At 40.8% G+C, this 14,746-nt stretch overlaps 1 protein-coding gene across 5 annotated transcripts in view; it reads left to right on the forward strand.

Annotated features, from left to right (window-relative positions):
* The window catches only part of LOC120066102 (transcription factor SOX-6-like), a 154,749-nt gene that overhangs the window by 64,657 nt on the left and 75,346 nt on the right, over positions 1 to 14,746 (forward strand). For 4 of the 5 annotated variants that reach the window (XM_039017216.1, XM_039017219.1, XM_039017214.1 and 1 more), the window contains exons 3-4: positions 951 to 1,170; positions 3,698 to 3,908. In XM_039017216.1, the coding sequence (XP_038873144.1) occupies positions 952 to 1,170; positions 3,698 to 3,908 (430 nt within the window). In that variant the 5' untranslated portion in view covers position 951. Of the gene's footprint in view, positions 1 to 778; positions 836 to 950; positions 1,171 to 3,697; positions 3,909 to 14,746 lie in introns of all 5 variants that reach the window. The other variant, XM_039017218.1, reaches the window with a different exon arrangement.

Raw genomic sequence — 14,746 nt, forward strand, 5'->3', positions numbered from 1 at the left:
ATAAAGTGAAATTAGGCGAACAATTCGAATTTTAGCAACCAGGAAATGGCAGAGCGATTTCTGTTTATTGCACCTTTAACGAAGTTATTCAAAAACCTCAAAATAACCTATAAATTCCATTCTCAGAGCATTAATAAAATGTCCCAGAAAAACTTTTAAGGAACCAGAGTAAAACGTTCTCAGAACCTCCAAAGCAACCAAAAAATAAACGTTCCCAGAACAGGCTATATTTTCACTTCTGTCTCAGAACGTTTAAAAAACATACAGTTTTACCGGTCAGGAAACATATGACTTTGTTCCCACAACCAACGTGAAACCAAAAACGTACATTCCCACAACTTCCAAGGAACCACATGTGCTAGCTGGGCTGTCTAATAGATTCTCCTATCTCAAATGGGTATGGGTGTTCGGTGTGGGTGGGTGGATGTGTGTGGTGGTGGGGGAGGGCACTGGAGAAGAAGACAGAGAAACCCCTCTGCACAGCAGTGCTTTTAAATCCAGATGCTAGTTTTGGCAGGAACAACTAGTTTTATAAAAAAAACAAGTGTAAAAAACACACACTAGAAAGACTTGATTTGCAGTGTAGTCGTGATTGTCTTCCTAATGATGGACCTCAATACTCGACTTCTAGGAATCAGTAGGCGATGGAGTCACACCACTGATAAAACCCACATCAGAGTTTGGGTGTTTATCTCCATGCGATCTGCCATCAGCAACATCAGCTTAATCCAGGAAGTCTTCCTGTGGTTCACAATTTCTTTCTGTCTTTCTCTTCCAGTATGAGAGCATTCTATCATCCTGTCATCCACCCTAATCCTGGAATTCAATTATAGAGGTTGTTTTGGGTTTTTCCCAGCGGGTGCATATCTGTTTCAAGATTGATACACTGTAGATATGCCTGAATATTGTGGAAATTCATAAATGTTTTCCCTCTCCCTGTTTCCTTATAGAATGATGTCTTCCAAGCGAGCCACACCTCCGTTTCCCCCGGCGACAGAGGAAGAGGAAGCGATAGGTCAGGACAGTGTGGGCTGGGCCAATGAGGACAGAGAAAGCCATGACCAGCCAGTTATGCCCCCTCTGCACGGCAAACCCCTCCCAGAGGAGCACCAGCCAATCAGAGACAGCCAGCCCGAGTCGGACTGGGAGAGTATAGGCCCTACTCAGACAGTGAGACACACACAAACACACGCACTCTCCGTCAGATTGACACACTGTCACTGAGCCCTATTACAGAGGAATCTTCCTCTTTAAGACAAATGCCTCTTGGAACAGTTTCAAGGATGTCTTAAGATGTCGCTGTTTGTCAAAGCCATCTAAAGTTCTTGGAGATCCCCCCCCCCTGCTCTGTAAGAGGAGGAGAAAACATACAGGAATAAACTTCTCGTCAGGCCACCTGTGCTAGAGTGTCTACTGATGGACAATGTGCATTTAATACCAAACAGTATTGTTGCGTCCCAAATGGCACCTTATTCCCTATATAGTGCACTACTTTTGACCAAAGCCCATAGGATCTTATGTATCAACATTTGAATTTGTGTTTTTTACCCTGGAGTAAAAGTGCACCCATTCAGCATCGTTCACACCCTTTTAAGCTTCATCCCCATCCATCTTTTTAAGGGTTGATCCGAGCGTTCTGTCCTAACAGCAGTCTTTTGTGTTTTTTACCCTGGAGTAAAAGTGCACCCATTCAGCATCGTTCACACCCTTTTAAGCTTCATCCCCATCCATCTTTTTAAGGGTTGATCCGAGCGTTCTGTCCTAACAGCAGTCTAGCACCCAAGCTAACTGGCTAAAGTGGGCTAGCTAATTACAGACACAAATGAGAGAACAGCTCACGCTGACCATTTTACTCGCCCTAGCAGAGCTGGTTAGGCTGTTTTTATGTTATCCAGAGTGTTGCTAACTGCAACTGTGCTGCTGGCAACAATTTAAGAGCGAATTTACCAAATATGTCTATCAACAGCTGTCGTGTCACAGTGACATCATGAACATTCTATTGAAATGGATACTTGCATAGTGGAGTCTTTTGTTAAGACATGTAGCTAGCTAGCTAAACAATGAATCATAATCCCAACTCATGACGTTACTACCCTGCATGAATCTGCAGGTAGCTAACCAACCAGGTGCAATGTTAGCTAATATTCGGCTATAACTAGCAAAGCAACTGGCTCTGAGATACAAATAGTATTACCACACAGATCATTCATGTAACATTAGCTAGCGAGCCAGCTAATGTTAGCTAGCTAGCCAACAGTACACTTTAACTTGAAATGAAAATTACTTTCTGACAAAATTAGAAACGTGTAATATCTGAAAATGTAGCTAGCTAGATTATCTTACCCGTATACATGGCTGGACGCTTCTCCTTCTCTGTCACGGATGCCATGGTTGCCCTTAGTTTGAAGATGTAATCCAGAGACAGGTGTTTTCTCCATCTCTTTAGCTATCATACTCTAATTACACTGATTTCAAAACTCGGTCCTCCAGAAAGTGGAGAGCAACACTTATGCAGTTCTACTACGGGATATATCTTTTTTAAAGCCGTGTTAGACAGGATTACCTACACATACTGACCAGCTCAAATAGACAGAAGCGTGGCAGACCGGTCCGAACTCATTATCTCAGCCAATCATGGCTAGCGGGAAGTTTACTGTCTTTTTCTGTGGCTAAACCAACTTGGCTCGTAATTTAACATTGTATTCATATTTACAGATGGCATAAATATGTGTTATTAAGGCACATGAAAGTTCACATGATCCTGAAGGCATTTCTGCCCAAAAGAAAACGCATTTTGATTAAAAATAAGTTTCTGTACTAATCGCTCTCCTGTGAAGTAGTGACGCACGACATACGCCTAGTTTCCTGAAACGAGTCACACATGTTAGCTGATGGAAGTTCCTTCAATGTCACAAAAACTCATAGTCCTACAAAAAGCATGGCTGAATCACTCGCCCCAAATGGCCATAGTCAGTCCTGTGGGATTATTTGATAGGGTCAGAGTTTGTTTTTTTAACCTGAAAAGGACAGCTATCTCCATGTATGAAAGTTGTAAAATGTACCTCTCACCCTTGCCCCACAGTATGTATGACCTGTGTCATTCTTCTGTATTGAGTTGCATTCGTCAATCACAAGATGGAGGGAGGGGATATCCGTAACCGTGTTCTTGGTACAAGCCCGAAGGGGACAGTCTTTGTTGCGAAACCGTAACCGAGTTATGTTGTCTGTCCCAAATGGCACCCTAGTCCCTATATAGTGCACTACTTTTAACCAGAGCCCTATGGGTAGTGCACTACATAGGGAATAGGAAGCCATTTGGGACATAGATCTCAACTTGACCTTTCCCCACTGCCATGCCAGTCCCTCTGTGCCAAGGTGTCACTCTCTGGCTGCCAATACAGAGATTTGCAACCTGGTCCGAGTCTAAATTCTGCTGTAAGAAGATGATCGCCATGATTTAAGCAACAATTTAAACAACACCCACAGCAACAACAACCACAGACATTAGTCTAGGGATATCAATAGAGAGGTGATGAAAAGTTAAAAGTTGTTAGAGAAATAGATTGTAAGTTACACTTAACTTTGTGGTGAGTGATTAGTTGAAATAATGGCCATAAGCTACTAAAGAAAAGTGAAAAAGTCCTAGTATTGTCATTCCACTAATTCCAAAACACCCCTGTTTTATTTGTTCCTATAGGACAATGCTAGTAGCAAGGGCTGTTCCTTGAACTCCTACCGGAATAACACTATATCTCCACCAAAGCCTGAGGAGTGTTCCCAGGATTGCGGCGAGCTGCTAGGCGGATCCGCCTTCAGAACACCGGAACGCCGCAAAGGAAGCCTGGCCGACGTGGTGGACACACTGAAACAGAAGAAACTAGTAGAGCTGACAAAGACAGAACAGGATGGTAGGAGATCTCCCTTAACCCCCCTCTTCTCTATGTGTGCATATGTGTGTGAACTCTCTTGCACATGTGTGTGCTATGTGTGTGTGCGTGCATGCCCGCCTGCGTAAACATAGTATGTTCAGCCTTTACTTTGTGTCCATATCCTCTTCGGAGGATCTTTTGAACCTTTCAATGAGCGACAAATTCCCCCCACCCATACATCATAGATCTGTGAGAAGTGAAACCTCACATCAGGCTAGTGGTTGACTCCCATTGCATGCCCCTGCATGTGCCTATTCCCCAAAGCTATGGAGTTCTATCGACTCTCTGTACTGTTATGCTACACATTGTAATTGTCATGATATCACAGGCCCCACTGATCTTTCGTCTTAAATGCTTCACTTTATTTATATAGTGAAGTGTAGAGTAGTGATCTCTAGAGCCGGATAGCCAAAGGCATCGCAGCTTTTTTTGCAATGTCTTCTGTACTGTAGATCAGGGTTTCTTAAACTATGGGTCGTGACCCAAAGTGGGCCCTAAGCATGTAAGAGGTGGGTCGCAAGTTATGAGAATGCATCTACTGTATAATCAAAACCAATTTGTTCTTCATTTCGGTCAATGGAGGACGATTTGGGTCAGGAAATTTTTTCATTTTGGGTCTTGAGCTGAAAAAGTTTAAGAACTCCTGCTGAAGTCTTTTTACTGTGAGTGAACCGTATTCGTGTGTGTGTTTTCAAGTTTCAAACTGTATTCACCACGTGCACAGGATACAACAGGTGTAAAACAGTACAGTGAAATTCTTACCTTGAGATCTCTTTCCCAACAATGCAGTGATGATGATAATAATAATATAGATCATATTTCTTTTTAAACACACAACAACAAAAAAACAAGAATGGCGATGTGAGTTCGAAACATGAGAATTCCAGGATATACAGGTCAGTGCCAGTACCATATTCAATGTGCAGGGGTACTGGAGTGGTTGAGGTGGGTTTATACATTAAAAAGTGACTGGTAGTAGTGTTGCACGGTATACCGAGACTTCTGTACGTTTTTGATACTAGAACATGAAAACGGCGATATCACCCTTTTAGCGTGAAAGCACTGTGCCTGCTCCACTTAGCCTGCACGGGAGTCTGGGCTGGATCATGTTAGCTCCCCACTCATGCTGCACAGAAGTTAACACACTTGAATAATGCGACACGGAATGTAGAAATGTTGAAACGATTCATTACTGTTCGCAAAACAATGTCCATACAGCCTAGAACACTTTACAAGGCAAGAAGATACCGGTACTGCTTTATAGACTAACTGTTTTTGCTAGCTTACAACTGAAGCTATCATAAATTTACTACCCTGGCACTTTGTTTGTGATAATATGCAAACTATAACACAAAATATGCTGATTTCAAAGCTGATTGCCACCAAAACTTTATTAATTAACTTAATCGGTCTCTTGGCCTCATTACTGGTTAAGGAGACAGCGCACACTTTTATAAAATAAGCTACTTCTATGCAAATGTGGTTAATCAGTACAATAAAATAAGTCCCAAATGGAAGGGAAACAGATTGTCCTCTGTAGCCCCATGAAATCAGCCAAAACAAGCTCAATAACTCAATGAATGCTCACACTCCTATTGAATATGCATTCATGTGAATAGGCCTAGGTTACATCTCGAATTACCCAGTTCATCAATAGAGATTTACCATTCAAATAAATTATTATCATTATGTTCTTATGTAGTTAGATTGGTAAATGCAAAGTCAAATTGATTGTATGATTGATTCATTAATGCATACATGGCTGTCTCTGAAAAATGTTGATGTAAAAAATGTGACCCATGGCCTCCATTCGGTCTTGTGTAGCAAAATTAGAAATTGTGTTTCTTACATTGGATAAAAGTAGAGACTCAGAGCTACAAAATTGTATATCATAAACTGCAGTTGAGGAACAATAGGAAAACAATTCTGCTTTGAAAGTTGATACCCTCTTAAGCCTTAGCCCCACCCACCTCTTGGGATTCACATGTGAGGCCATGTGCTAAACAGAGTGAGTATGGTATTGTAGTAAACAACTAAAGATTCCAATATTAAAAGTGGTGAAAGTAGTAGCCTACAATAAGGGAAAAACTCCAGGTAAAAATACACTTTATCTAGTCCTTGACCTATATCTTAATCTGACTTTGAAAGTGTCCAGATACAAATATTGTATACTTATTAGATGATGCTTAACCAGACACTTGTCTAAATTGATGAGTCATGTGAAATAAATACTATAACCACACTCCAGGCACTAAGTGAATGGGGCACTAGACTTGCACACATGTTCATGAAATGCAATAGAGGGCCGTAATCACCCCCAGACACACCTGGCTAACTTGATTGGTCATGTAATCAATCTCTTGTGAAGTGGGATATTTTGTTTAGACATGTAGCTAGCTAGCTAAACAATGAACCATAATGCCAACCCATAGCTACAGTACAAACAGATTGTCATAGCTAGCCACTATTCATGCAATGCTGGTGTATGAATCTGCAGGTAGCTAACTAACTAACAATGTAAATGCATTTCTGAGATACCAAAAATGAATATTAATACACAGATCATACACATAACGTTAACTAGCGAGCCAGCAAGCTAATGTTCGCTAGCTAGCGATCCCCATGACTAACATTATGTCTTTCAAAAAAGCCGTGGTAGCAAGGATTATCTACACATACTGAGCATTGAGTATCGTGATGGTATCGAAAATCATGATACTAAACCTGGTATCAAAGTCAGAATTATGGTATCATGACAACACTCACTAACTGGTCGTAGGATAGCCATGTAAACAGAGTTGAAAGTGACTGATAGCAGGAATATATAAATTCTTATGGTGTTATACTAAAGGTAATATATACAGTGCCTTCAGAGAGTATTCATACCCCTTGACTTATTCCACATTTTGTTGTGTTGGTCAGGGAGGTGACCAAGAACCCAATGACCACTCTGACAGAACTACATAGTTCATTGACTGAGATGGGAGAACCTGTTAGAAGGACAACAGTATCTACAGCACTTCACCAATCTGTGTTTTATGGGAGAGTGGCCAGACAGATGCCACTTCTGAGAAAATGGCACATGACAGCTGGCCTAGAATTTGCAAAAAGGCACATGAAAGATGCTGAGAGCATAAGGCAAAATATGTTGTGGTCAGATGAGACAGAAATGTTACTCTTTGGCCTGAATGCAAAGTGCTATGTCTGGAGAAAACCAGGCACAGCTCATCAACCATCTAACACCATCCCTACCATAAAGCATGGTGGTGGCAGCATCATGCTATGTTTATGCTTTTCAGTGGCAGGGACTGGGAGACTGGTAAGGATAGAGGAACAATGAATGGAGCAAAATGCAGGCAAATCCTTGATAGAGCGCAAACGACCTTAGACTGGGGTAAAGATTTTCGTTCCAACAGGACAATCACCCCAAGCATACAGCCAAAGCAACACTGGAATGGCTTCAGAACAAGAATGTGAAAGTCCTTGAGTGGCCCAGCCGAAGCCCAGACTTGAATCCCATATAAAATCGGTGGAAAGATTGCTGTTCACCGCCAATCCCCATCTAACTTAACAGAGCTTGAGAAAATCTGGAAGGAAGAATGGGAGAAAATCCCCAAATCCAGATGTGCTAAGCTGATACAGACATACCAAAGATGACTCAAAGCTGTAATCAAAGGTGCTTCTACAAAGTTTGGACTCAGGTGTGAATACTTATGTAATTGAGATATTTATTTTTCAGTACATTTGCTAAAATGTCTAAAAATATGTTTTCACCTTGTCATTATGGGTTTTGTGTGTAAATGGGTGAGATGTATTTTATTTTATTTAATGCATTTTGAATTCAGGCTGTAACACAACAAAATGTGGAATAAGTCAAGGGGTATGAATACTTTCTAAAGCACTGTACGTCCTGAATGGCTTGGAGCTCGCCCCAAGTGATATGCTGGGCTGTCCGCACCACTGTCTGTAGGGCCTTCCGGTTGCAAGCGGTGCAGTTGCCATATCAGACAGTGATACAACTAGTCAAGATGCTCTCAGGTGCAGCTGTAAAAGTTCCTGAGGATCTGAGGGGCTATGCCAAATTGTTTCAGCCTCCTGATGTAGAAGAGGCATTTCCATGTCTTCTTCACAACTGCTCTGGTGTGAGAAGACCATGTTAAGTCCTCAGTGATGTGGACACTGAGAAACTTCAAGCTCTTGACCCTCTCCACTGTGGCCTGTTAATGTTGTGTTGTCTGAAAACTTGATGATGGAGTTGGAGTCGTGCATGGCCACGCAGTCGTGGGTAAACAAGAAGTACAGGAGAGGGCTAAGCTTACACCCTTGGGGGGCCCCCGTTTTGAGGGTCAACGTGGCAGAGGAAGTGTTGCCTACTCTCAGCACCTGGTCGGCCCGTCAGGAAGTCCCGAGTCCAGTTGCAGAGGGAGGTTTTCAGTCCCAGTTTCCCGAGCTTGGTGACGATCTTGGAGGGCACTATGGTGTAGAACACTGAGCTGTAGTCAATGAATAGCATTCTCACATAGGTGTTCCTTTTGTCCAGGTGTGAAAGGGCAGTGTGGAGTGCAATAGATTGCATCATCTGTGGATCTGTTGGTGCGGTATGCAAATTGGAGTGGGTCTAAGGTTTCTGGGATAATGGTGTTGATGTGAGCCAGCATTCTCACATAGGTATTCCTCTTGTACAGGTAGGAGAGGGCATTATGGAGACCAGTTGAGATTGCATCGTCTGTAGATCTGTTGTGGCAGTATGCAATTTGGAATGGGTCTAGGGTGCCATGACCAGACTTTCAAAGCACTTCATGATTACAGATGGTAGTGCTACAGAGCGGTAGTTGTTGTGGCAGGTAGCCTTAGAGTTGTTTGGGGCAGGAATGAAGGTGGTCAGTTTGAGACATGTGGAGATTACAGACTGGGACAAGGAGAGGTCTGAAAATGACCATGAAGATGCCTACCAGCTGGTCTGCGCATGCTCTGAGAATGCGCCCTGGAATACCGTCCAATCCCGCGGCCTTGCAAGTTTTGACCAGATTGAAAACCTTACTCACATTGGCCTCGGAGAGCAAGATCACCCAGTTCTCTGGGACGGTGGGTGCCCTCGTGCACGGCTCGGTGTTGTTTTTGTCAAAACTTGCATAAAATGTTTTGAGTTCGCTGGTAGAGAGGCGTCGTTGGATTGGTCACGACTAGGTCTACCTTTGTAATCTGTAATGGACTGTAGTCCCTGCATGCGTTGAGTATTATAGCCGGTGTAATAGGATTCCGCCTTGTTCCTATATTGTCCTTTTGCAGTTCATTAAGCGCCAGCTTGTTGTTCTCCTGAGGTGGAATATATACAACAGTCACGATAACAACCTCTTGGGAGGTAGAACGGTCTGCATTTTACCATCAGGTATATACTAATGGAGAGACATACCCCCTCTCCCTCTCGATTTCCCTGAATGCACAGTCCTGTCCGCACGTTGACTGGAGAATCCATCACGTTTTCCTTTTCAGTGAGTAGATAAGATGTTTCTGAACACTTCTAAATGTAATCCTGATAATGCCATGATTAAGAAATGAATGAATCATGAATAATAATGAGTGAGATGCCATTCAGAGGCTACAACAAAACATGCTAACCTCTCACCATTACCAATAACAGGGGAGGTTAGTATTTGGGGGGGGGGGTATCATCTTTGTGCCTCTGTAATCTTCCCTCTCATCATCATTCACAATTCATTCATGATTATCCATAATCATGGTAGCATCCACTTGGATGTAGAAATGTTCAGAAACATCTTCTATTCGTACTTACAATAAAAGTTACTCCAAAATGGCACACGACTTTATTCACCATTCAGCTCATATCAGACAAATCATAATCCAAAACACAACCAAAACAAACCGTAAATGCATCCAACAAATTTGTAGTCACAACCTTGATGTAGTCATTGCGTGCAAGGAATATGGGACCAAATACTAAACTTTTGACGACTGTAATACATAAAGGGCTTATTTTTTTTGCAGATTTATGAAAATACCCTCAAATAAATAATTCATACCCTAATATCTTAAATCTACTCTCCAAATACATATGCAGGGTGTATCAAATCAACCAATCAAAATCCAGTCAAATGTATTTGTCACATAATGTTTATGTACACGAGCAGTTTATGGTCTCACCTAGCGCTGTGGCGGTCACAAAATTTTGCCAGTCGGTGATTGTCAAGCAAATAACTGTCGGTCTCACGGTAATTGGCCGTTAATTAATGTAAACACATTTAGCATCTCCTGGCTTCTACACATAGCCTACAAGCCACTGATATAGACCTTTGGAACATCTACATTTTAAAAAGTCTAATAAATCCATGTAATATAGCTTGCACCTTCAGAATAAATCAATTATTTATTTTAGACAGGTCCAAAGAAACATGCTATTTCAGAAGAACAGAATAGCATACTCTGAGTTGTCCTTATGTTAGGTCCTGATCTAACTATGCCATATGGTTGTGGGCTACACTAGTTCATTTATCAGACAAGATTTGCTTAGAATTCCGCGGCATTATTTTACATTATTTTATAGTATGAAGAACACAATTGAACATAGCTAAATAAAATAGAAAGGATATTTTCTCCAAACGATTTGAGGGAGTGAGCACATTTGGCTATTCTGTGTTGAGTGTTAATGAAGAAATAGGTCCTCCTTTATGTATAATTTAGAGTTATTCATGTAACTTTAGTGGTTCTACAAACGTTGGGCTATATGTTTTGATTTTTAATACATTGTAAGGCTGCATGATGCGACTAATGATGATTTGAAAAAAGTCGCTTGAAAGTCATGAGCTCTGCTTTGTTTTTTTGCGCAGACTGTACAGACTTCGTCAGTCTCTCATTCACATTTTGAGAAGCACTTGATAATTCCTCGAATTTCCCCTTTGTGTGGCCATAATGCACCCTAAAAAAATCCATGCCTTTTGCAGCCCTTCTCCCTGAGTGCTGTTTGCTCCAAAGCACCTCTCATCTCACTCACATGGCTTTCCAACACGTGATCGTGTCTTTCTCACAGGCTACAAGTGAAGACAGACACATCCGGGATGCAACTGCGCACATCCTTATCCAATTCCGAGGTGCATATTGAAGATATTGAAAGAACTGTCCACATTTACTTTTTGTCAGCCAACAAGATGAGTAGCCTAATGGACAGCAAAAGCACTAGCCTTTGTCAATCTACTATCCCCCATTGTACAAAAGTTTACCTACTCTATTCTGTGCGAGAAATAAATATTCCAAACATACTTTGGGACAGTTGTGGGATGCGATAGATCCCAAATTAATACAACCACTAGCATCCCAAAAGCTTTTTTACGCAATGAGGCTGACACAACAGATCAGAACGTTTAGCTTAAAATGTTGATAAACTATTAGGCTATTTCTTCACATTATAAGCACAGCAATGCGCACCGGGCAGTAGGCTATAAGCCTGAATGTTCCATCAGCGGAATAGACCATTATCAAAAGTGACCGTAAATGCGATTATGCATGTAATGCTTTTATGATAAAGGTGCATTTTTATGGTTAAAATGATCTTCCCCAAACTTGAAGCTCACACGCTGCTTATGTATGCCAGTTAGGCTCTACACCACTGGTAAAGCGGATTAATGTGCTTAACTTTGAAGTTATTTGGCCACTTTAGTTGTGATACAAACCTTATCAAAACATATATAGGCCTATGGGCTAGGATACATGAGGTGTGCGACTATGATTAGAAAACGTCACAAAAAAAAGGCATTGTTTCTTGCCTTAAACTGGGCATCATTCACAAGTGATAATATATAGTGATAATATATAATTCACAAGTGATAGGCTAATATTGTCAACCATCAGACTATACTTGATTTAATCTTGTCTTTACATACTAAATAATATATGTGTGAAATTGCATAGCCTATAGAAATGTTGGTCCACATGAGCTCATGGGCTCTCATGAAGTGTGTGATTAGATTTTCGATCACATTTGTATTGACGTCAGAGCGATTCGAGGTACAATAGAGTGCTGAGTACCAGGCAGTTAGCAAGTTTGATAGGTTACTAATGACCATCAGCAGCATCAGAGCTTTGGAGAAGCCGAATTACTTTGACTAGATGGCCACGTGGAATTTGACTCAAGACCGCCGGTGTGGCGGTAATACGGTCACCGCAACAGCCCTAGTCACATATACAGTTTACCGCAGGTATACAAGGTGCAGGGGAATGCTTATGTGCTATTTCCCTCAACAATGCAGTACATTCATCAATAATCAAGTCAAAAATAACAACTAGTGGAAGTAATAGAATAGGTCATATGCAATGTAATAATAGACTGTATTTATAAATATAAAGTGGGTAGTGAAGTCAATAGTATATATTAGAACAGCAGCTTTGACTGTGTGTGTGTTTGTGTGTGTGTGTTTATGGGTGTGTGTGTGTGTGTGTATCTACGTTTGTGTGTAAGGGTAATTATGTATATTAAGTAAGTATATTTTAATACTCGAAAAAGTAGTTAACAGAATTCTATGTGTAAAATTAAATGAATTCATATAATCAAAACACTAATGGTGAAATATACAGTAACGGTACGTTGTTAATAAATAAATAAAACAGGCCTATTGTTTCACTCCTAATTAGTAAGACTGTAGTCCCCAGGGACCCACCAGTCACATTGATCGCACTGAGAGCACTTAGCCAAGGCAAAATGAATTAGAAAAACCAATAACCCAAACACTGTGTTGTAGATTAGGATTCAACCATCCATTGGCTACAAGTAACATCTTTCTGTTTTAGCTCCCTTTTTGAAGTTTGAGATCACGATGACATGAATTACAGCGACGATGCCTCAGGGCACTGTACTGTAACCGTTAGAATTTCAGTTCCTTCACTCGTACATGAAATATTGTTGATGATGTTGTATTTACATTTTTGGCATTTGACCATTCCCATTGAGCTTAATAGTTGGGTTCATTTCATTCAATGTGTTTGGCTAAAGAGAGCAGGAGATCAATAAATCACTAATGCTGAGAGATGGATGCAGTCCCTTCTAAATGAATGCATTGATTGGCTCTGAGAACATCTCTCCACAAACTCAAATGCAGCCATAAACATATAGATCTAGATTGATGTGGATTGAAGTGCTGCTATGTACCGATCTCTTTACAGAAACACATTTCTCAAACTACTGTACTTTTGTATCCTTTTCTTTCTTTTCTTTTTTCTTTTTGAAGGGTTCTCTTTTAAGAACAACTATTCATCATTTTAGACACCTACGCTACCGTTCAAAAGTTTGGGGTCACTTAGAAGTGTCCTTGTTTTTGAAAGAAAAGCACATTTTTCCCCCATTAAAATAACAACAAATTGATCAGAAATACAGTGTAGACATTGTTAATGTTGTAAATGACTATTGTAGCTGGAAACGGCAGATTTTTAATGGAATATCTATATAGGTGTACAGAGGCCCATTATCAGCAACCATCACTCCTGCAAAACACCAGTCATTTCTATGTGACCCCAAACTTTTGAACGGTTGTGTAAATACAACAACTTGAAGGTGTTATTTCTATAAAATGTCAGTATGATGCTGTATTCTGATTTCAATTACTGTACAATCTTGTACTGTGACCACATATGGGACTCAGCCTTAAATGGAATTTGAACTCATAACCTCTTGGTCGCTAACAAAGATAAATGTCCTGCTATAGTGCAGCTACACCACCAGATCTGTGAGTGTGAAAGAGATATGACCACATACTTATTGGCAAGAATGCACTTCGACACTTTGCTAAAAGCTGCCCAGATTCAAGTAAATAATTGTCCAATTATCACCACCAACATAAAACTAGCAGTGCTCAAGGACACTTGACGTAGAGTATACATTAATTCTTTGGGGATTTGAACATTTTAGTTGGGAGTGCGTCAATGTATCTGCAGTGCCACCAGGTTCATACGAATTGCATGGAACATACTGTGTATTAACACACTCTCAAAAAACAAGGGTAGGGTTAGGGTGTACTACATTGTCGTTACCTGGGGTACAACAAGGTAAAATGTTAACTTTACAGGTGCACAATGAACTCACATGGTACAGTTTGTCAACATGTAGGTATAATGGGACATTTTTCTACCTAATATTTGGAATATAAGACACGATCATCACTGCACTTTGGTAGGTGGGGGCAATATACTGGTGGGGCTCATTAGCATATTTGGAGGTGTGGTGAAATATGTGTATTTGTGCCAACCGTCAGTGGAAGTGTTGTAGCAGTTTAAGTGTTTGATAGTTATGCCAATGCAAATCCTTTGATACTGTTCATTCTGCAAATGTTGTAAGATAATGTGTCGGTAATGAGCAGCACTAAGCTGCACTGTGAAGAGGTTATTAATATGAATGTTCCAGTAACTTAATGTCAACTTAATGTCAACTTGTTGCTGTGAATTACTCATTTCTTAACTGGAAACTACTTGGCAGTAAGTTATTTTAAAAGTCACAGTAACTTGCTGCCACCAGCAATCTTGACAATAACCTACTGTGCCTTCACTGACTCTTCTGTTGACAACATGCACATCACTTGCTGATTGGCAGCATACTGTAACAGCACCAGCCTATCAGAAGATTGCAGGCGTGGCTTTCAGCTAGCTTTCTTTCGGTCTCCCATAAGGGAAGATTATCCCAGTTAATATGCTCTGTTTATAAACATTAAGCTTGTACACTGTCAGTTCTGCAGCCTTGTTAAAAGGCTGACAAGTGCATGTGATACCAAAGAACCATACAATAGCTCATTTATGACTAGTCACCATGTAATTGTAAT

This window comes from Salvelinus namaycush, chromosome 21 (assembly GCF_016432855.1).
Source record: "Salvelinus namaycush isolate Seneca chromosome 21, SaNama_1.0, whole genome shotgun sequence".
Lineage (NCBI taxonomy): Eukaryota > Metazoa > Chordata > Actinopteri > Salmoniformes > Salmonidae > Salvelinus > Salvelinus namaycush.